This window comes from Sminthopsis crassicaudata, chromosome 2, assembly GCF_048593235.1.
Source record: "Sminthopsis crassicaudata isolate SCR6 chromosome 2, ASM4859323v1, whole genome shotgun sequence".
NCBI classification, from domain to species: Eukaryota; Metazoa; Chordata; class Mammalia; order Dasyuromorphia; family Dasyuridae; genus Sminthopsis; species Sminthopsis crassicaudata.
Genome location: NC_133618.1, coordinates 161,727,894 through 161,750,465, shown reverse-complemented (window position 1 = coordinate 161,750,465; position 22,572 = coordinate 161,727,894). Strand labels below are relative to the sequence as shown.

The 22,572-nt window shown below is 36.6% G+C and overlaps 1 protein-coding gene across 1 annotated transcript in view; it reads left to right on the top strand.

Annotated features, from left to right (window-relative positions):
• The first annotated feature begins 8,321 nt into the window (after positions 1 to 8,321).
• Positions 8,322 to 22,572, top strand: part of DSTN (destrin, actin depolymerizing factor) — a 29,972-nt gene continuing 15,721 nt past the window's right edge. Inside the window, exon 1 of the mRNA XM_074287809.1 lies at positions 8,322 to 9,134. Within this exon, the coding sequence (XP_074143910.1) occupies positions 9,132 to 9,134 (3 nt within the window). The 5' untranslated portion in view covers positions 8,322 to 9,131. The remainder of the gene's footprint in view (positions 9,135 to 22,572) is intronic.

The following is a 22,572-nucleotide window of genomic DNA, read 5'->3' as shown; positions in this document are numbered from 1 at the left end:
AAATATTCATAGTAACATATCTTGAGGTAGCCAAGAATAGAAACAAAGTAGATGCACATCAATAGGAGAATGGTTAAACTATATTAATATAATGTTATATTACTATATTGTAAGAAACAATAAATGTGAAAAATTCAAAAAAGCCCTAAGAACCTTATATGAACTGATGTAGAGTGAAGTTTAAAGGATGAGGAAAACAAAATACCTAAGCATTACACTCCTTAGTATTTTTTTTTTGCCATGAGGAACCAAGGCATGCTGTAGGAAAGTAAGGACACCTACACATACACATGATTGCAAGTACATATTCTATATGATTCATGGCACATGTATTCAAAACTGCCTCAGTACATACATCCTTTGAAAATCACTGGACAACACTAATGTAATGGAAAGACAAAAAAATCTGAAATGAAATAATTGTACAATTATAACAACAGATTTGGTCCTGAAAAAATGTGAGAAGATTCATCTTCCTATCCTCTTGGTAGAGATTGAGGGGGTAGAGGAGAGAAGGGAAATATTCTATTGATGTAGAATATTTATACATTATAAAATGTGTTGAATTTTTTGAAGTGCAATTCAAATATCACCTCTTCCATCAAGTTTTCCATATTCTTTCTGGTCAGTGTTATTTTATATTCTTTTAATCTTTCTTACAAAGCCTTATATCATGTTGTAAAAAAAGATAAAAGACATACACAAAAAGTGAAAATAGAATGCAGATTGAAATCTGAATTCATATTCCACAGTTGTTTCTTTGGATGCGGACAGCATTTTACAACATGAGTCTTTTGAAATCGTTTTGTTTTGTTGAACAGTATTGTTGAAAAGAGCTAACTCATTCATAGTTGATCATTGTACAATGTTGCTGCTACTGTGTACAATATTCTCTTGGTTCTTCTTGCTTTACTCACTACCAGTTCATGTAAATCTTTTCAGGTTTTTCTGAAATCTACCTATTATTCATCATCATAGCACAATAGTATTTCATTGTATTCATATAGCACAAATTGTTCTCAATTGATGGTCATTCCCTTAATTTCCAATTTTTTGCCACCACAAAAAGAGCTGCTATAAATGTTTATACAGATAGATTTTTTTCTCCTTTTTTTAATGACCTTTTTAGGATACAGATCTAATAGTGAATGTATTGCTGATCAAAGGTTGTAAGACTTAAGTAAAAGAGAAAGAAATATATATGGAATTTAAAACTATGTAAAAAATAAAAGAATAAAAAGTTTATAAAAATACAAGTACATTAAGCATAGACAAATGCATAAAAGCACAAGGAACATGCAATAAATCTACTGTGGGTAAAATGCTGTCAGGCATTCCTAGTGTGTGGATAGGGATGTGCATATGAAAATATAGGACCTGTGATTTCTCTAACTAGTAGCCATTTTATGAAACTTTCAGTTAAGTAGGGAGGTGTGACATACAAAACAGCTAGAGAATAAGCTATAATAATAATAATAAATTATTAATATATAAAGCATAAGAAAAGCATGAGATGTGCAAATAAAGTACTATGTGAAATCTAAGGGGAGAAAGGTAATCATTGACTACAACAAAGAATAGAGAAAGGTTTGTGTGTCTTGTAGAGAAAGGTTTTTCTTTTTAGTTGAATTTTAAAGGTATTAGAGATGAGGATTAAGAGGAAGCATTCCAACTTTAAACAAAAGCTTCAGCAAAGATGTGAAGATGAGAAGTTCAGCATATCACTTGAAGTGTTTTATTTTAAAACATGGAAGAAAATAATATGAAGGCCAGAAAAAAATTAGAATAGTGCAGGATTGTAGATGATCCATGTTTGGAAGCCACTTCATGACACAATATCTATGCATGAGGAAAATTAGTCTTCGATAGGTATGAAAGATAAGTTAGAATGGGAGAAATCATAAGTCAGGAAGAACAATTTGGAGGCAATTGTTATTGTCCAAGCAGGTAGTATTAAAAACCTATTCCCTAGGATGAGAACACTAGACTATAGAAAAAACAACAAATTCAAACCTTAGCTTATCTTGGCCAGAATCAGGCCTCCATTTCATTTCTAGGTAACCATCTCCAAACCATGTTGCTTCTACTTGGTCATTATCTCTATCTTCTCATAAAAACTTTTTGGACTCCATCCCTAAATCTACCATGCAAGTTTTTGCCTTATCCTGCTCAGGCATGCCTCCATGGTGTACTGGAGCCAGCTTTTACCTATTTACAAAAGTTGATTTAAAATTTTCAGTGAGATCATTTATACCTCAGAAATCCGTAAATACTATAAATCAGGCCTTGAATTGACTTGTCTAGATTTAAGAAAGTGATGAAGATGTTAAGAATGCAGATTAAATTTAAAAGTGTGGTGTGCATATTTTTTCTTGCAAAAACATAAATTAGACATTTACTATCATATTCCTGAATCACCTCATGCTCTGGCCAATAGCTCCAAACTATGCCCTTTCCTACAATGCCCCTGTTAGAATATAAGGTCCTTGAAGACAGAAATTAACTTACTTGCTTCTGTTTGTATCCTTAGTGCTTAGCACAATGCCTGGAATATAGTAAGAGCTTCATATATGCTTTATCCATGTATTTATCTATATTACAAAAAGAAAATGAAAAGAACTTGGCAACATAGGATATGAGACTAGAGGGATAACACTTAAGTTTTAAACATGGAAGACTGAATAGAAATACTGCAGTAAAAACAAGTTTACATATATATGTATGTATACATATATATGTGTAAATAAGTTTATGACATATTGAGTTTGTTCAGTTCTGTGCAACTAGAGATATGGGTTTGGAGCACAAGAGGAAAATCAGAACTAGAGATACAGATTTGAATGTCACATTTAAATGTGTTAGTTGAAACATGGGAGCAAGTGACATTGCCAAGAAGATAATGTAGAGAAGAATAGAGGATCAAATACAGAGCTTGGAGAAAATGAATCCTAATGCATTGAAAAGATGATGAACTACCAATAAGGAACAATGAAGAAATACTTGAAGAGATAAGGGAAGAAATCAATCAAACAGCATTTATGAAAAAATTACTATGTACCAGATATGTTAGATGCTACAGCTGAAAGTAAAAGAATGAATCCCTTCTCATAAGGAACTTTCGTTATGAGGGAAACAAGTATACACACACACATACACACACACAAATACACAGTATAAAGTGAATATATACACAAAGTAAATATAAGATAGTTTTGGAAGGAGAGGTACTAACAAAATAATGAAGACAGTGAAAGTTTTCATCCAGAAAATGATTACATGAGCTACATTTAAGAGAATTTGTCTAATTTGACTAAAAGCTTAAGAGCAAGGCTTTATATCCCCAGTGCTTAGCATAGTGTCTAGTACATGTTGTTTTATAAATGTGCTGGTAAAAAGGACTCAGGAGTGTATGAAGTTAATTTATAGTTCTTGTAAGAAATGGGCAATCCACCCAGGGGAAGATCCAAATTTATAGACTGTACAATATGCCTTTTATTTACTATCCTGAAATGCAAGATCCCTTCCTTGTCTTCCCAATTAGTGGGGATGACAAAATTAAAGGATTTTTTGGTTTGGGTGACTTAAGTAGAGTACCTCAACAACTTCATTTACAACTTCATTTTAATATAGTCTAACTCCCATCAAATTAGCTAGTTAACTGGCACCCCTCAGGAACACCTTCCTTTCAAAGGACATATATACTGACATCCTAACATGAATAGGTCTAAGAGAGATGGCGAAATGATCATCCACTTATTAGTAAAGGATAGCTTTATTAATAAAATGATTAAATTAACCAGAAACTGTGTTTCTTGAATCTTTTCAATCACAGTAGATGCCTTTTTTGTCAGACAGGGAAAGGAGAGAATGGGAATAATGTCAAAGGGTTATGAAATTAAGAATATAGGAAAATAAGAGAGTTCAGATGAATGGCCCCCATTTTCTCAATAAGAACTTTAGCTGAAAAGGAATGGAAAGGGGGAGATTTGAGGAAGGAAACACTTTCATGGTGAGATAAATCAATTAGAAAGGAATAAAAGAACTGCCTGGTTGAACTAAGGCCTGGTTGAGGTTGGATAATATGAATTTGTAATATACCAGTCAGCATGTTTGGTGACTTTATCTGTATTCAGTAGTTAGTGGGTAAGAGTAGGAGATACTGTGAATAATCCAGGGCTGAGGTTTGGCAAGAGATGATGGGTGAAAGGACAAAGGGACAAGGTATTTGAAAACAGAGGATGGTGCAGAAATGGCTAACTATTAGGTTGAGATTAGAGAGGGAGGAAAATGAATAAGAGCAGAAATTATAGTCTGAGAAAAGAAATTTGGGGTTGGGGGATTAATAGTCTTAATGGCAAAGTATGAGTTTAGGAGTCTGTGGGAGAGACAGATAGGTTAGAATCAAAAAGGAGAATGTCAAGTTTTCTAATTAGAAATGGACCATTAGAAATGGTGAGATCTAATCTGTGACTACTCCTTTGTGAGGCTGAGGTAAAATGAAACATCAGGTCACAAGATTTTTTAAATTAAAATTTTCAATTAATAAGGGACTAAACATTTATAAAGTGCCTACTATGAGCTGAGACTTCAAATATTATTTTATTTGATTCTCTCAACAACCCTGGGAAGTAGGAACTATTATTTTCTTCTTATGGGCCAGGAAACAGAATTTAAGTGATTTACCCAGTCACATAGCTAGTAAGTTGTCTCAAGACAAAATTAAACTCAGATCCTACTGACTCCAAGTCCAGTGCTCTATGCACTACCCAAAATACTTGGCTGCAGTTATTTTCTTTTCCTCCTACATAGCCATTGAAAAGAAAAAAATAACTCTTGTAATAAATATGTATAAATCCTTCATCATAAGTCTATTGAAGTCATTGTTAGTCATGGCACTACTCAGAATTCTTTCAGAGAAGTTGTTTGCCTTTATAAAGTTGTATAAAGTTTTCTCCTAGTTCTGCTCACTTCATAAAAAGTCTTCACAAGTCTTCCTAGGTCTGGGAAACTGTCTAGTTTGTCATGTATAGAAGCACAATAGTATTCCACTACATTAATATAACAATTTGATTAGCCATCCCCTAATTGATTCCCTTCTTAGTTTCTAGATCTTTGCCATTACGAAAGGATGCCAAAATTTTTGTACATATTTTTTTCTTTCTTTCTTTGATCTCCTTAGGTAAAGATACTGCTGGTTATATATAGCATAGTTTCTGTTGTTCAGTCATGTCTGATTCTAACTCCATTTGAGGTTTTGTCAGATACTGGAGTGGTTTGCCATTTTCTTCTCCAGATCATTTTGATGAGGGAATTGAGGCTAAGAAGTTTAAACCCAGGGTTACACAGCAAATAAGTGCCTGAGGCATCTGGAGTCTTCCTGACTTCAGGTCTGGCACTCTCTATCCACTATGCCATCTAGCTGTCTCAAAAACTAGGAGGCATAGAGACAACACAGGTGATAAATAATGAAGCTTATAATCTCCAACGGGTGTTTTAGAGATTACTGAAATAGATGTATATAATATTTTGGGAGTTCACATAAGAGTTGCTAAAAATAAAAAGCATCTAGATTCTCCCACCTCTCAGTGGGAGAAATTATTGACTATATGCAAAATAAAAAATTCATTTTTAGATATGGTCATTATGGGAATGTTTTATCTCTATATATGTAAAATGGATTCTAGATCCTCTCTTTCTCCTTCCTTTCCATTTCTCCCTCCTTTCCTCTCTTCTTTTTCTTCCCCTCTTTTCCATTTTCCTCTGTCCTTCCCTTCCTCTTTTCCCTTTTCTTCCCTCCTTTTTTCTTTTCTTCCTTCTTCCTGTCCTTCCATTCATCCATTCATCTTTCCTTCCTTTTTTGTCCTTCTTTCTTCCTTTTTTTCTTTCTTTTAAATGGGTGGGGGAGATGATGAGAAAAAAAGAATTCTTGCTAAGTTTAATAAATAAAATTTTTTTTAAAGTTTCAGTAGAGCAATAGAGAGCGAAATCAGATTGCAAGTTGTTGAAGAAATATGTCTTGAGGGAATCAGAAGCATGAACACAAATAGAAGAAGAATGGGACAATACTTCTTTGTAAGATGTACAAGAGTTGAAAGGATATTTTAGAATTGGGAAAACTTGGCAGATGAGGAGCAATTCAGAGTGAAAGAGTGAATATGTGTGAGGAAAAGGGGATGATAGCTGGAGCAAGGTCTAGAAGATGAGAAAATGGATGGAAGGGCACAGGTTATTATAGCCTTAGGAAATACAGCCACATCTTCCTCTGAGACAGAAGGGAAGAACTGGAAATAGCGATCCTGAAAAAAATAGGAGTGAAGTTGAGAGATCTTAGTAAAAGTACATTGTTTTTTATGCCCATCAAAACCTAGTCTACCATCTTTCTAGTTTTCTTGTATCTTACACTCTCTTCCTCCCCCCACATACTCTGATCCAGTGATATCAACCTCCTAGCTATTCCTTGAAGAAAATACTTTCATGTATTTTCACTGGCTGCCCCTCCCCCCTCATTCCTGGAATTCAATCCTTCCTCCAGTGTCTCCTGGTTTCCCTGACTTCCTTCAAGTCCCAACCAAAATTTCACCATTATACAAATCCCAATTTTCCCAATTCCACTTAATCCTAGTGCCTCCTCTCTGTTGATTATCTTCAATTTATTCTGTTTATGTCTTGTCTGTACATAAATCATTGGCAGGTTGTCTGGAACTTCTTGAGAGCAAGAACTGTCTTCTGCCTTTTTTATCTTCAAAGTTTAACACAGTCGCCTGGCACATCATAGACACTTTATATTTATTGACTGATAAATGGGAAGCTGTAACCATAATTAAAGCAGTTTGAAATAGTCATTGAGGAGAAAGAGACCAGAGTTAATAAAAGTGATGTTGTAAGAAATATGTACACATATACATTCATAAATATACTTTAACCTCAAAATAGTTTATAGTTTCAGTTTATTTCTCTCACAAATGCAGACTTCAACTTCTTCCCCCTCATGCTTAGTATGGCTTTCCTGAGATGCTGTGGCAAATTAAGAAAGGCAGGCAGGCAGAAAGGAGGAAGCAAAGAAAATAAAGGAAGAAAAAGAAAACAAAATCCATTACTTGGTGGCCAACTTTTTGGCAACGGACTCAACTAACCCTTCTAAAACAGACACACAATCCATTGCTGGGCCCATATTCAAAGTCTTTCCAATTTGATATTTGACCTGCCGGAGGTTGGGTTCTCTTGGCATAGCCTTGAAAAACCCAGTGATGTTCCATGCCACAGCCTACATCGAGTGCACCTTCAGAAGGAGAATTAGATTCTTATCCCTAATTCTTTTTTCTCTGCTCGGGATGGGAGCATTTCCCCACAGAGGGATACTAAACTTCAATTATTCCAAAGAAAAAGTGAGGCTTATCCAGGGCTTTAAGGAACTAATTCTATGCAAATATGGAGATAACAAGGAAATTGTAAAATAAAAGATGGAACCATTTGTTACTCCTAAACTGGCTAATTTACAAGTGCTCACTATGGGACTGGCATGAGGGCGAGGAAATATCTGGAAGTTTTTTAGTGGAAATAGAAGTCTTTTCTGTAACCGACCAAATTTATACTTCCTCTTTCATCCCTTACTTATCTAATTCTGCCAGTCGTTCTTTTAATGGGGGTGGGGGAAAGGCTGGAAAATGACTGCACTGGTTGATACCATCTAAAGTTGGGAGGGAGCGGAGGTTTCTCTAGGATGATGGCAAATGTCTGTGCAGCCTGGATCGTTCCACGGAGCCACAGAAAATACTATAAGTAGTCACTGTTCGGACAGAATCGAGTAATCAGGTAGTGGGGGAACGCTCCATTTCCGATTAAAAGTCTCTCTTCCATATGCTTCCCCCTCCCCCCAAAAAAATGCTAGTAGGGAAAAAATCCTTTTGAAAACAGTATTTCTGATGCAACCACAGTAATTGAATAAGAGTTTTGGAGAGGAAAAAACCAAACCGAAGCAGAGTGCGATGTTAGCAGAGTCACAATCCATAGGAAATTTTGTTCAGGCTGTTTCCAGGCACGCCCTTCTGGGCAGCCATGACTCTCCCCAGTCTGTTTCACAGATAAATCAGTCCTTGTTTTGAAGACCTGAAATTGGTGTGACTCACACACTAGCGTGCCCTGCCGCTGCTGCCGCCTCTGGAAGGCAGGGGGAAAAAATGTGTAGTTTCCCACAACCCGAGCACCCAAAACGCCGCACTGAGCCAATCAGAAGCGGATGGCCATAATCGCACCAAAGTAGGTAAAAATGAGGCTTTCGTCCCCTCCCCCGCTCTATCTCTGCCCTCCTCCTCGGCTTCCCCGCCTTCCCCCTCCCTCCTTCCAGCTCCTCCTTCCGTAGCTTTTTTCCTCCTCCCTGTCCTTTTTTTCCTCTCCTCCTTTTCCTCCTTTGCACCCCTCCTCTTCTCTGCTCCTCTTCTCCTTAGTCACTCTGGTCTACCGAGGCTTCTCTCGCCCCACCCCTCTCCGCCTGCGCACACCTGGGCCAGGTAGTTAATTCCATGTAAGGAAAAGGTCTCCGCAGCGAGCGCCAGGAACCACGTGACTCCCCTCTCGGCCCTCCTCCTCCCCCACCCCACCTCACTTGGGGGGCCGATACGACCCTCCCAGTTCCTTTCTCCTCCCCTCTCCCTCCCTCCTCTGACTGACGGACAGGTGCTCGTAGATTCCTTCAGCTCTAGGCTTCCCCTAGGTGAGGAGAAGTGACCCCGCCCCTTCTCTGAGTGCGGCCGAAATCGGCTTCCGGAGGGCGCGGCTGAGAGGGGCGGGTCGTTGTCGAGCAGGCCCCTTCCTTAGCAACGGCGACCAGCCCGCGAAGCAGGACTAAGAGCGTGACGTGTGCAGCGTTTCCGCCCGGCTCGCGCTCGGCCGCTCCCTTCCTCTTTCCCTCCCTCGCTCAGTCTCTTGCCTGCCCGCTCTCCCCGACAGACTCGCGCGCCGCCGCCTCAGCGTCGCCTCCTCCCGCCAGCTCTCGTTGTTCCCTTCCTCGGGCTCCCGGAGGAAGTCTCTCCTCCGCACTTTAGATCGGAGCAGCGCTAGACTCGGTTCTTCCTCCACCCCGCCCCCGTCGGCCCAGGGACCAGACCGCGCTCCAGATCGTCCGCTTTGGAAAGATGGTGAGTGGGTGGGAGGGAGGCAGAAATGGCCCAGGCATCGGCGGAGCCGGGGCAGCTCGAGCCCCGCCCGGCTGCCTGCTCGGCCGTGCTCCCGTCTCTTCCCCAGGCACCTGGCGAGCCCGAGCCCCCGGAGGTGGAGGATTCTATTCGGAGAGTGGGGGAGGGGGCCTTCCCTAGAGGCTGAGAGCCCCCATCCCCCCGTTTCTGAATACAGTCTCCTTCCTTAGACTCCACTGCCTGTCGAGGCCAGCTCGCTTCCTGTTCCGCGTCTTCCCGGCTTTCTCTGCAATGTGGCCCCGAGGGGTCGAGCGGCAGCTTTGTTCTTTCCTCCACTCCCTACCTATCCGACCCCTCCCCCATTGTTCCCCCCATCTCTCTCGAACCTCCCCCTCGGCTGGGGGTGGGTGCTCGGGCGAACCGAGCCGCGCCAATCCTTCCCCTCCCCCTGCCTTCCCCTCCCCCAGCGTGGTGCGTGTCCTTTGCTCTAAGGTGGGGCTCTGTGGCTGCTGCATTGCTTCAGGCTGTTGTGAAAGTGCTGCGGAGGGTTTCCTGCTCCCTTCGCGTACCCCGCGGAGTGTGGTGTGAGTGTGCGCGCTCTTGTGTGTACTTGCACATCTTGTACAGATGTGGAACTACACTCACGCCGAGTTACGGAAAAATACATCATTGTGTGCACGTATGTGGACGCTTCCTGGGCTTCACCCTGGAAATGGAAGGCTCTTTAATCGCTTCGGTGGAAGCGCTTTACGTTCTGCTTCCCGATGGAGGTGTTGGGGTCATTGGGTCAAAACAGGACTTATTTGAGTAAAAAATTTCTGCCCCACAGCCACAGGGATGTGTGGTTTAAAGGAAGGCTAGTCAAAGTTCCTTGTATGGCCTTGGGATTCCTGTCAAAACGCCATTCCATCCTGTTATTGTGCAGGCTGGAGGATCATTTATTTAATATTTGGATGGGGGGCAAAAAGGGGAGGGAAATACTTTTTAGAAAGGGAAAGAGCAACCATACAAGAAGAAATCATCACTAAGCATGATTAAGAACACTAGCTTTGCTACCTCTTTGTTTGTCATATCTGTAAATCAGCTTCCAGCAGCAGTCTTGTAGTGCTAGTCAAGCTTGGCAGTGTCTGTCTTAACCCCTCCCTGCCTGATTCATGCTTGTATGGTTAGATTTTTATTTGCAATAGGCAGTTTTGCTAGGTGAAAATTTGCCATGTCTAGTGCCAGTTTGCTAATAAAAGCAGAGGGAGAAGCCCTAATAACACGAGTTTTAAAACATTCATAGATATTAAGAATTTTAGGGGTGAAAAACAGTATTTAAATTGGTATCTTTTTCTGTTAAATTATCAGTCTAGTTTGGGGGAAAAATACGGAACTTGAAGATTAGGTAAAACATTTCTCTGTTCTGCTTTACGCTACACCGCACCATTACCATTTTTGGTCATTGATTTGCAGGCTAAGGCTCACCAGACTTTGGTAGAAATGTTTTCCTATAATGCCTCCCAGTATAGGTGTCAGGATTAGTGTGTCAGAATACATAAGACTTAGTTGAGTTAAAAAAAAAAGTCACATTTCCAGGCATGTTGACTTTCAAAGGTAGTCTCTGACACTGATATTTTAACTGTACCAAAAAACTCCAGTTAATCAGTCACCTTATTCAGTACACATAGTTAAATATTAAAGTAAGCCATTCAATTTTGTGATATTTCCCCTCTATAGTATTAGTATTTGAACCTCAAAAATGATATATAAGCACCTTTGCCTTTGTAGCACTAAAGTATTTTTATAGCAACAGCTACACTTGGACTCATAGTTAAAGATTCTCCTTATTAGATTATGGTGCTTTGAAATGGGATGGAAGCTGTATTTGTTCTTATTATATTATAAATAGGATAAAATTTTTAAACTGTTTTATTACTTATTAATGTATTTCCATGCAATTCTGGAAAGGTTGTATGTGTTTTATATTTTTATAACTTAGTCTACAAAGATTAGCATATGTAGGAGTGTGATGTTCTGTCTAAGAAAGAAAGGTAAAAGGAAACGAGGTAGTCTTGACTGAAAATACGTTTCAAATCTGTCTCAGTAATGTCAGGAAGACAATACATATTTTATTTCAGATTACCTATGAGCAGACTCAGGAATACTCACTTATTTGTTCTAAGATCCTTATTTGGGTTTTGATTCCAAATGTCTGTATGGCTACATTGAAATGTTTAAAATAGATAGGACTTTTAAAATGTATTTTTGTTGAGACCATTTTGCATCAGTTTTACAAGTGTTTTACCCACATGTTCAAGATGGCTTCCAAACTTCATTTTGTAAAAGTTGTTTAACTTGATTTGATGAGATTCTTTTAATATCCTTGAATAGTGATATTTTTTATTAGTGACATAGAAATAATTTCTCAGTTTGTCTATTATGTTTGAACTCATTGAATATGTTGGGGGCAAGGTGAGTACATTTATTTGGGCTGCTATGTCTTATGGGTAATGAATTAATAAAATTTCAAGGCTTTTTCTTAACTAGTCGGGGATTTCAGACATCTGCAATTCCGTATTTTGTGTAGTTCAGGTTGTCAGATGTTATTTTCTAGTATTTGTTAGTTTGTACAATATTTAAGTTGAACTTAAAACTTAATGTTTAATTGTTTTACCCATCTCAAATTCATACAATTTTAGAGCAGGAAAGAACATTAGTTATAATGTTCATATGGCGGTATTAATTTGATTCTATACTTTGATTGTTCCAGATCATTAAAGTGCAAGTACAAACTTAAAGGTGCCTTGGCTGTAGGGTAAAAGTTAGCCTTTTGTAATAACTGTGGCAGAATTTGGTACCTTTTCTCTTTTATAAGCTGTTTCTACCAATTTCATTGGATGTTCGGTTCAACTAAGATAAGCTTTGATTTCAATGTTGAGGTTTTAAAATGTAACTTCAGATGTTAGTTTTGACTTGGTAGATTCAAATAAACGGTCCTTTAAAATCACTGCCAAGTATTCCCTCAGATCTTAATGAAGCATCTCCAGTGGGAATGAGGAACTTCAGATTAATGAAAAGAACTGGACTTGGAGGGAAAAAGACACTCTCTGATACTTAGTAGCTATATTACCAAGTGCAAATCACTGCCATATCCTTATCTCATTTTCATCTTCTGTGAAATGAGAATAATAGTACCTTTCTTATGAGGATCAGAAGAAATGATGTGGATAAAATTATGAAAAAAGTTTAACATATATAAATGACAATTATTAATAATTCAATTGCTTCAGATTATCGCTTTTAATATTTTGATGAGTTTTTGAGGTGCAATGCTTTAAAATGTATCACTTTAAATGCGATTTTTTTTTTTAAAGCATCCTGATTAAAAAAAAAGATTCCTCAATATTCTGATTCTTGTCTAAAGATGTTTGTGAGTATGCACATAAAGAAATGAATTTGTCTTACCTAGTCCTTAATATGTGAATGCACTTGCAGGGCCACTGAGAAGGAAGTTAGGCATGAAGTCTATCTAAGTGAGCCTTTTTGACGATGCATTATACATCCATGTCTCTGTGAAAACTGCCTTGTAACTAACCCTGTAAACTGAGATAGCCAGCTTTAAATTCCTCAAGGAGGAATCTCTGAAGGGAGATCCAATATGAAAAAGTCAATAATAGGATGCAGCAGACCTAGTACTGCCTTGTTCTGGGCTGCAACATTTCTTTTCTATGTATTTAGTTTCCCTCTTGGAATTTCTTTCTTTGTTAAAGAGGGTTCAAGAGTCAGCTGAAGTGTAGCAGCCAGCTAAAAATTTATTGGTTCATGAACATGGAGAATAGAGTCATACTTTGCCAAATAAAGTCAAAATGTCTGAGACATCACAGAATATATCATAGAATTATAAAGGTTTCACTTTTTTTGTTCAGTAGCTTGAGTCCTTGTGACCCACCAGGGATTTTCTTGGTAATACTGGAGTGGTTTGCCATTTCCTTCTTTAACTCATTTTACAGTTAAGAAACAGGCAGACAAGGTTAAGTTATTTTGCCCAGAAGCACACTGCTAGTAAGTGTCTGAGGCCACATTTGAACCCTGGAAGATGAGTGCTTCCCAACTCCAGGCCCTGTACACTATTCACTGCGCCACCTAGCTGTACCAGGTTTCACTAGATTATTTTCAAGACACTTAGGGCTGAGGAAAAATACAAGATCATTCAGTTTCTTTAACTTGAATCATTTTTTTTCCTTGTTTTTGTTTTATTAGATTTTATGATAGTACCTCACATTTATGTTTCCATATAACAATCCTGTGAGGTAGATAGTGTGAATATTAATATCTTTGTCTTACAAATGAGAAAACAGGAACTCAAATAAGGTAAGTGACTCATGGTACACTTATGGTCTACTCTGAGAAATTGTGGTATCACCAAATCTATAAAAGCATATTTTCACATATATATATATATATATATATATATATATATATATATATAAATGGCTAATAATAAAATATAACTAAGAATGTGCCTTTGTTTTTAGATTACGTATGAAATATACATGAATAATGAATTTACATGTTTAGACATGTTCACCTTAAGTAGCTTTATGAGAAGCATTTACCGTGAATCTTTATTTAGACCTCTTTTCCTTCCTTCTTTTTCCCTCCTTCCTTTCTTCCTTCCCTTTCTCTCCCCCTCCTTCCTTTGTCCTCTTTATTTTTTTATTTTATTTTATTTTTTTGGTAGAATTGTTTGTCTAGTCTTGCAATTGGAGAAATAGAAGAAACTATTAAAATATTTTGGAGATTGCTGCTGTGATCATTTTATTCTTATCCATATCATTCATTCTCTTATTGGATATGACTTTTATGAGAACTTTATTTAAATGTTTATAAATTAAGACTAGATTGTCTATTTAGAGGATAGTTTAAATTTATTTACTTTTCTGTTGAAGAAGCTGTGGCCATAAACCAAATTAAACAAAGTAAAAGCATGAAATTGCAAAGTTAAAATATAATAATGCTACTTAGACATAATTTATCTGTAATTGATAGCATTGCTTCTTAAAAGTATACGTGCTAGGTGGTGCAGTGAATAGAGCACCAGCCCTGAAGTCAGGAGGATCTGAGTTCAAATGTGGCCTCAAACATTTAATACTTCCTATCTCTGTAATCCTGGTCAACTCACTTAACCCCAATTGCCTTAGCTAAAAAAAACAAAATAAAAAAAACTGTACATGCTAGTACTAGTTTTTAAAAATTGACTTTTATCTTATTAACTTTGGTTTTTACCACATCCCTAGTTATAAAATGAAATGACTTTGCTGTTGCTTGATAGAGGTCTCCTGAGTTCCTACAAGGGGAAAAAGCAGTCTTAAATTAGTTTCTATTTTCAAGAAACATTGTGTTTTTAAATGAGCAAGATGAATTTAGTAATTTGGTGGGCATTTCAAACTCAACGCTGTTATAAAACTTCACTTCATTTCCTTCAACTTAGCCCCCTGCAAACTTGCCTTTTTCTGTTCATAATGCTGCCCACTGTCCTGTCACATAATTAACAATTTGGAGTCATCTTTGACTTTTCTGCCCATATTCAGTCTCCCAAGTTTTAACCAATTCTGTTGTTACTTCTCCATTCAATTGTTATCATTCTTAATAATCTCTTGATTGATTGGTCTCTCTGTTTGAAATTTCTTCTCTCTGATCCTTTCACACATTTGCCACGTTGATGTTTTAAATACAAATTTCTGACTATATTCTCCCCCTTCCTCAGTCTTCCATGGCTCTATTTTACCTCTAGGATAAAATACAAAATCCTCGGCCTAGCATTTAAAGTCCTCTATAATCTGGCTTCCACCTACTTTAACATTATTTTATTTCCCTTCATGCTGTAGACCAACTGACCTTCTTGCTGTTGTTCATACTTGCCATTCTATCTTCTAGGATTGTCAAGTGGTTCTCCTGTATGTCCCTTCTTAACTCTGCCCCATACAATCACTAGCTTCCTTCAAAGCATTACTTAGGTATAACCTTTCTTCAAGAAATTTTGTCCTTCCTACTTCTCAACTAATTAACATTTCTCTTCCTCTTGAAATAACTGTACAATGACTTACATGTGCCCATATATTACGTCTGGTAAGCTCTTTGATAGTAGAGTGTGTTTAACAGAGTGTCCTATCACTCAAACACTCCCAATCCCCCTTTTCCTCTGGACCTGTAATTTCATAGGACAGTTAGGTCTGGAGTCAAAAAAGACCTATGTTCAGTTTTCTCATATGTAAAATGAGCTAGAGAAGGGAATGGCAAACCACTCTAACATCTTAACAAGAAAACCCCAAGTGGGGAATGAAGAGTCAGACATGACTGACACAACTGAACAAGTGATTTCATAGATTTGAAGAAATGCCTTAAAATGATAGCTATTTGCACTGAGAGATTAAACCTAGTCTATGTTAACAGTCTTAAACTCAGATTTTCTTGAATCTACCTTAACTTCCTCTAGCTTTGCATAAATTAGATACCTAATGAGTCATATTGAATTTGTAACATGTCACTTCTGAATGAAGAAAGTTAAATTCAATTTGACAAGGCTTTAGCAGGTAAGCAAGGAGCAGTTCTCAATCTTTCTTTTCTATTATTGTCCTTGGAGAATGGAGAAGTTGATGTTCACTCACCTAGGGCCTTAAAACCTTAAACCAGAGGTTCTCTACTCATAAATTTTATTTTTCCTGAAGAAATAAAAAAACAAAGCAAAACAATTGTTTTTGAAGTAGAAGGGAACTTATTGATGTCTAAAGCTTGTTTCATTTCTTTTCTCTTACTTGGTGACCTCATCTACTTCATGGATTCATTATTATCTAAGCAGACAGTTTCCAGATCTACATATAACCCTACTCTTAATCAGTTCAGCATTACCAGCTAGACTTGACAAATAAGCATCTCAAATTCAAAAGTGGCCAAAATAGAATTCAAACATTATGTGCCTATGTGTGCATGCACACGAATGCATACACACACACACACAGAATACTTTTGCATTCACTCAGTTATTATCCTCCTCACCTGTCGTATAGGCATTTGCAATAGATTTTTTTGATCTCATCTCAAAAGAATCTCCCCATTCTCATCCACCAAAGAAAGTAGTTGAAAGCCCAAGATACATACAATAATCCCTTATTCCTTCAATCCTTTGATAAAATTCTTTGTTTCCTGCCATATCGAATATAAAATTTCCTTGTTTGTCATTAAAAGCTTGAGAACCTGACTCCTTCCTGTCTTTCCAGTCTACTTAGACATTAATTCCTTCCACCCTCTCTATAATCCAACCATATTGTTCTACTAAGTGTATCTTACTTTTCATTGGTTGTTCTCCAGGGAGCTGAACTGCTCTCCTTCCCCTCTAATTTTTTGAATCTTTGGTCTCATTTAGCATTTAAGTTATGCTCCACCTTCTGTACGAGACCTTTCTTAGTTCCCCCAGCTATTGTTCTTTTACTTTTCTAGATTAGCGCTTATTTGATTTGTACATATCTTGAACATAGAAACTGTATTTTGTCTCCTTTATTAGAATTTGGTTTCTTAGAGGATTTTTTGGTATCCCTATCTCATAGCATAGTACTTATTACATAATAGATGTTTAACAAAATGCTTGTTACAAGATTGACATAGCTAAGGAAAGTGAGATTAAGAAAATTAGTGACTTGTCTAAAGTCACAGCTCTACATAGGGGATTAGCCTAAACTATTATCTAGGTCTCTTGATTTTGTTCCACTGCTTTTTCTTCTGAATACCCCTGTCTTTCAAGAACAATAAAGTATAGTTAGGACTTAATATCTGTTGACTTGAAAGATTTAGTAGTTTGTTAATCTGTACCTAGAAATATATAGAGGGAATTTATACTTTATGTCAAGCCCCTCCCTTTTGCAATGAATCTTATAGACATGCTTTTCAATCACATGTTCTCTTTCTTCCCTTTGCCACTGTCACAGGAAGGAAAGTCTATATTGTGAGTAGGATGAGAGTACTGGGTTCAGGAAAGCAACTCTCTAGCTTTGATTTGTCAGGGTTGATACCAGTCCAAGTTGGTTGATAGAAGAAGCAGTTTCACTACTGAAGCCAGAACCAGCTTTATATGGGTTACAGACTTGGCTTCAAGAAAATACCAGCCTATTGCAATAGAATGTCAACTCCCAACATATTTGAAGGTTGTGCGTATTTGATAAAGAACAGTGGCGGGAAATGATAAATATTTCCCCCTTCCAACTCTATCTCCACTTCCCTTAGGTCTTTTCCCTCTTGTAACATGCTAGACAACAAGTAGAAGAGGGAAAAGTCTTAAAGCACTAAGACCAGTAGGGACTAACTTCAAAGGTTAGTAAGAAAGAGTCTTTCATAGAGGCAGTCGCCAGATGAGGTTGTTGAACTCTTGGATGCACTGGCTGAACAATTAAGGGCTGTAATAGACAATTGTATCTTAATTCTCCTTTAGCATTTTGGACTAAATATGTAAAACTTCCAAGTACAAGAGATGTTTATTTGGAGAGAATAGGAGAAAGTAGGATCAGATGAAATAGCATATATTTTGCTATTAGAAAGGAGCTAGAGATTTGAGGTTAACACTATCTAAAGGAAGTAGTACTAGCAAGAGGTTGATCCATATGCCCAAGTTTAAAATTGCTCTCAGAAATGACAGGAATTCTATTTAGTGTTAGAGCACTAATATCTCTTTCTTTTCTACCCACTCTCCTTGGCTTTGTAAATAGAATGTTCAATTTTGAGATTAGCATAAAAATGAGTATGTTGTAAGATGTTCCTTTTAAAAAATAATTTGTCATCTGCATACTTAAGTATTTGATGGAGCTTTGATTTCATCAATTTGAGTACTCCTTTCAGATTACAAGCACAATTGTGTGTCTTCTTGTTTTGTCCTTGATTTCCCAAGAACTCTTTGCAAGGATCCATTCAGAATGCTGGGGAGCTTTAGATCTCTTACCATTGTGGAACCCCCAGGCTGGCCATCAGTTTTCAAGATTTCTTGAAAGATGTAACTACAGAGAAACTGAAACTGTTTCATGATAATTAATATGAAGTGAAGCATAAACCATGTTGATAGCATTTTGGTGGGGTCAAAAGGAAGAACAATAATGATGAGGTGGTTCAGAAGATCCTTTTTTGTGACTGACATGCCAGTTGCATCCGCAATTGCATCAAGCTAGTAGCTAACATGTTGCACAAATGTAGATATTCAGGAGTTAGGCTTAACTACATGGGAGGTATAACTATACAAGAATGGATTTCAAATTTCTATTGTATAGACTTAGATTTGCACTTGGACCATAGACTTGGAGATGGGCCTACATTGGATAGTTAGGGATGGTGCTGGATTGCCTTTGGAAAGTTAGTGTTTTTAATGATTGCAAGCTGCTTCTTGAAACTGATTCATCTTTTTAAAACAGTTTTCTTCTGGTATTATATGGCTACAAATAATGAACTCCACAGAATTAACATTGTGAATCACCTAGAGAGAAATGGAAGATTCATGGGAGATGTAAATATTCCTAAGAAAGAATTAACATGGGAGAAGAGATATGATAGATACTATCAGAGGGGGGTATTTCTGACTACTAAAGGAGGTGGGCTTTTCATGTAGCATAATTGCATATTAGAAGAAAATTAGCATACAGTAACATCTCAATTATCTACCATTGTCAAAAAACTAAAAATTACATCTTTTAGCCACAAAACATTTTAAAATTTTAATACTTTTTTCTAGTTGCAGTGAGTTTATTCCCTACTCGGTATATGTATCATAAAAATATTCATGATTTTCCCTAACCAGGTTGCCATAATGTTTTTAAATTTTATTTTTATTTATTTATTATTAGCTTTTTATTTACAAGATATAAACATGGGTAATTTTTCAGCATTGACCCTTGCAAAACCTTCTGTTCCAAATTATCTCCTCCTTCCCCCCACTCCCTCTCCTAGATGCCATACTGTTTCTTATCAGTTACTATAATATGCCTTCAAAAAATATTTAGGTTTGTAATACTGTTTGGACATAATGACATGGTCAAAATCCTGCTGATGATTCAATGATTTCTCTTAGTTTTATTCTTTTCTCCCTCTGATATGAGTCAGCATTCTCTTGCTGTAGTCAGTGCTGTGTATAGCAATTCCTTCTAATCTTTTGTAGGCCTGGAAAACAGATAATGGCTGTGTAAAGTACAAGTAAGACTGAGGGGCTTTTATGATGCATATACTTTTAGTCCTTTAGTGCTTATACAGAAGCAATTTTTTTTTCCTGTTCTTGGCTATTTCAGGTTCTTATAATGACCAGAGAAATTGCCAGAAATATGTGTGTGTGTTGTGTGTGTTTGTGTTTTAGGGAAATCATTTTAATTGGATAATTGAAGGAATATGTTAATGTGTTAAGGTTAGAAATAGAATACCCATGACATTAATTATTTTATCTAAGTTTTACTTTTTACAATAGCTGGATATAGTCAGATACCAAAGGATTATAGATTTAGATATGGAAGAAACTTCAAGACCATCTAGTCCTTTAGTTAAGAACTAAATTAAGTTTTAATTTAACTTTCTTTAATTCTCTTATAAAACAGTGTGTATGTTGTTCTTTTGACTTTGCTTATTTTAGCTCTACATCATTTCATATGTTTTTCTTTATTTCTTTAAATTCTTGTGTTTGTCATTCATTATAGCACACAGCATTTGCTTATTCCTTATTTGCTGAAACTTTCCCCTAGCAGTTGTGCTTATCTTTCCAGGCTTTTCATATAAAAAATAATACTGCTGTAAACATTTTTATGCTTTCTTGTTGCTTGCTGATCACTTACTCAAGATACAGTCTTAGTAATGAAATCTCTTAAGTAATAATACCTAGTAGAATTTCAAATTATTATCTTCGGCTGTTAAACCAATTCACAGCAATTAATTAACTTGTCCATATGTCTTAGACCCATAACATTTACAATGAGTTTTCCAATTAAAAAAAAAAGTTTGTAAGATGATGGTTATAAGGTTTTACCTCATGATTGTTTAAATTTCCATTTCTCATTAAGTTGTTTGTCTATTTCAGCATGGCTGTTAATCTTGTACGTTTGTGTCAATTCTATGTAGTTTTTGGATATCAGACTTTTATTAGAGATAAATTAGTGTAAAGATTCCTCCATCTTTTCTTGCTATTTCTGACTATCTTCATTTTATTTTGCACAAAAGCCTTTTCATTTCATAAAATTTAGATTTTAAAATTTCTCTTTCAAAAATTTCCTCTTGGAAATTTTGAGAATCATGAAAGCCAGATTTTCCATTCTACTCTTATTCTTTTTCAGTGTGACTATATTTAGATTATTTATTCATTTGAAATATATTGTGGTACAAGATGAGAATTTTAAATTCATAAATAAATAAAATACAAATTGAAATCATATTGAAATATAGCCATCAGGATACTTAAAAACAAAGACAAATTAACAGACTCCTGGTTAAGAACCCAAGTTTAGAGTATTCATTTAAAAGTTATTGGGTTTTTTTAGCATCTAGATTTGGTAACACCAGTAGAGGCAAATAGTTCATCTTTGAGCATCTTTGTATTGTATTTAAATAATAATAGTCCATAATGACCTTTAACATAACAGATGGTGGTTCTGTGGAGGTTTATGGAAAGACGTAGATAAAAATTGTTTCAGATAACATGGGATCATAACATGCCAAGGGTTCTTTAAACATGGAATGACAGTAAAAAAATTTAAGAGTTTGGAGGGTATAAAGAGGCTATAACATGAAAGTCCAATCCATATGGATGAATCTCCACTATAGCATTTCCAACAAGTAATCATCTCTATTTAATAGACCTCCAAAATAGAGGAACTTTTTTTTTTTTTTTTTTTTTTTTTTTTTTAAGTTTTTATTTACCAGATATTTGCATGGGTAATTTTACAACATTGACAATTGCTAAACCATTTGTTCCAATTTTTCCCCTCCTTTCTCCCACCCCCTCCCCCAGATGGCAGGTTGACCAATACATGTTAAATATGTTAGAGTATAAATTAAATACAATATGTATATCTGACCAAACACTTGTTTTGCTGAACAAAAAGAATCGGACTTTGAAACAGTGCATATTTAGCCTGTGAAGGAAATTCAAAATGCAGGCGGACAAAATTAGAGGGATTGGAAATTCTATGTAGTGGTTCATCTCATCGTTGGAGAGGGCCATGTCCATCAGAATTGATCATCATATAGTATTGTTGTTGAAGTATATAATGATCTCCTTGTCCTGCTCATTTCACTCAGCATCAGTTCATGTAAGTCATTACAGGCCTTTCTGAAATCATCCTGTTGGTCATTTCTTACAGAACAATAATATTCCATAATATTCATATATCACAATTTATTCAGTTAATCTCCAATTGATGGGCATCCACTCAGTTTCCAGTTTCTGGCCACTACAAAGAGGGCCGCCACAAACATTCTTGCACATACAGGTCCCTTTCCCTTCTTTAAGATCTCTTTGGGATACAAACCCAGTAGCAACGCTGCTGGATCAAAGGGGCATGCACAGTTTGATAACTTTTTGAGCATATTTCCAAATTGCTCTCCAGAATGTCTGGATGTATTCCCAGTTCCACCAACAATGTATCAGTGTCCCTGTTTTCCCACATCCCCTCCAGCATTCTGCATTACCTTTCCCTGTCATTCTAGCCAATCTGACAGGTGGTTAGTGGTATCTCAGAGTTGTCTTAATTTGCATTTCTCTGATTATTAATGATTTGGAGCATCTTTTCATATGACAAGAAATAGTTTCAATTTCTTCATCTGAGAATTGTCTGTTCATATCCTTTGACCATTTATCAATCGGAGATTGGCTTGATTTCTTACATATTAAGAATCAATTCTCTATATATTTTGGAAATGAGGCCTTTATCTGAACCTTTGACTGTAAAAATGTTTTCCCAGTTTATTGTTTCCCTGCATTGATTTTGTTTGTACAAAAACTTTTCAATTTGGTATAATCAAAGCTTTCTATTTTGTAATCAATAATGATCTCTAGTTCTTCTTTGATCATGTTAGTATTTCTAAGTAGAAGGAAAAGGGGCTTTTTTAGTTCCTTTCAAATTTCTACCCATGTCATTTTCAGTAGGCCTCCTCTTAACCTATCCTCCTTCCAGTTCCTTTAATATCATTGGGAAGGATTTTAATCTTTCTAAATTTTCCTGTTTTTGTTGAGGGATACTTGGTTACTCAGAATCATTTAGGATCTCACCATCCTTGGATCCAGTCAGTTGGCAAATTGTGTTGAATCTCCCCATAACAGCTTTTGCATCTATCTTGTCTCCATATTGTCACTGTCTTAATCTGAGCCCTTATCATTTCTGACATGGGCCATTACTAGTCCTTTAATTAGATCTTTTTATTCTGTCAAAACCTAAGGGACAGGTCTTAC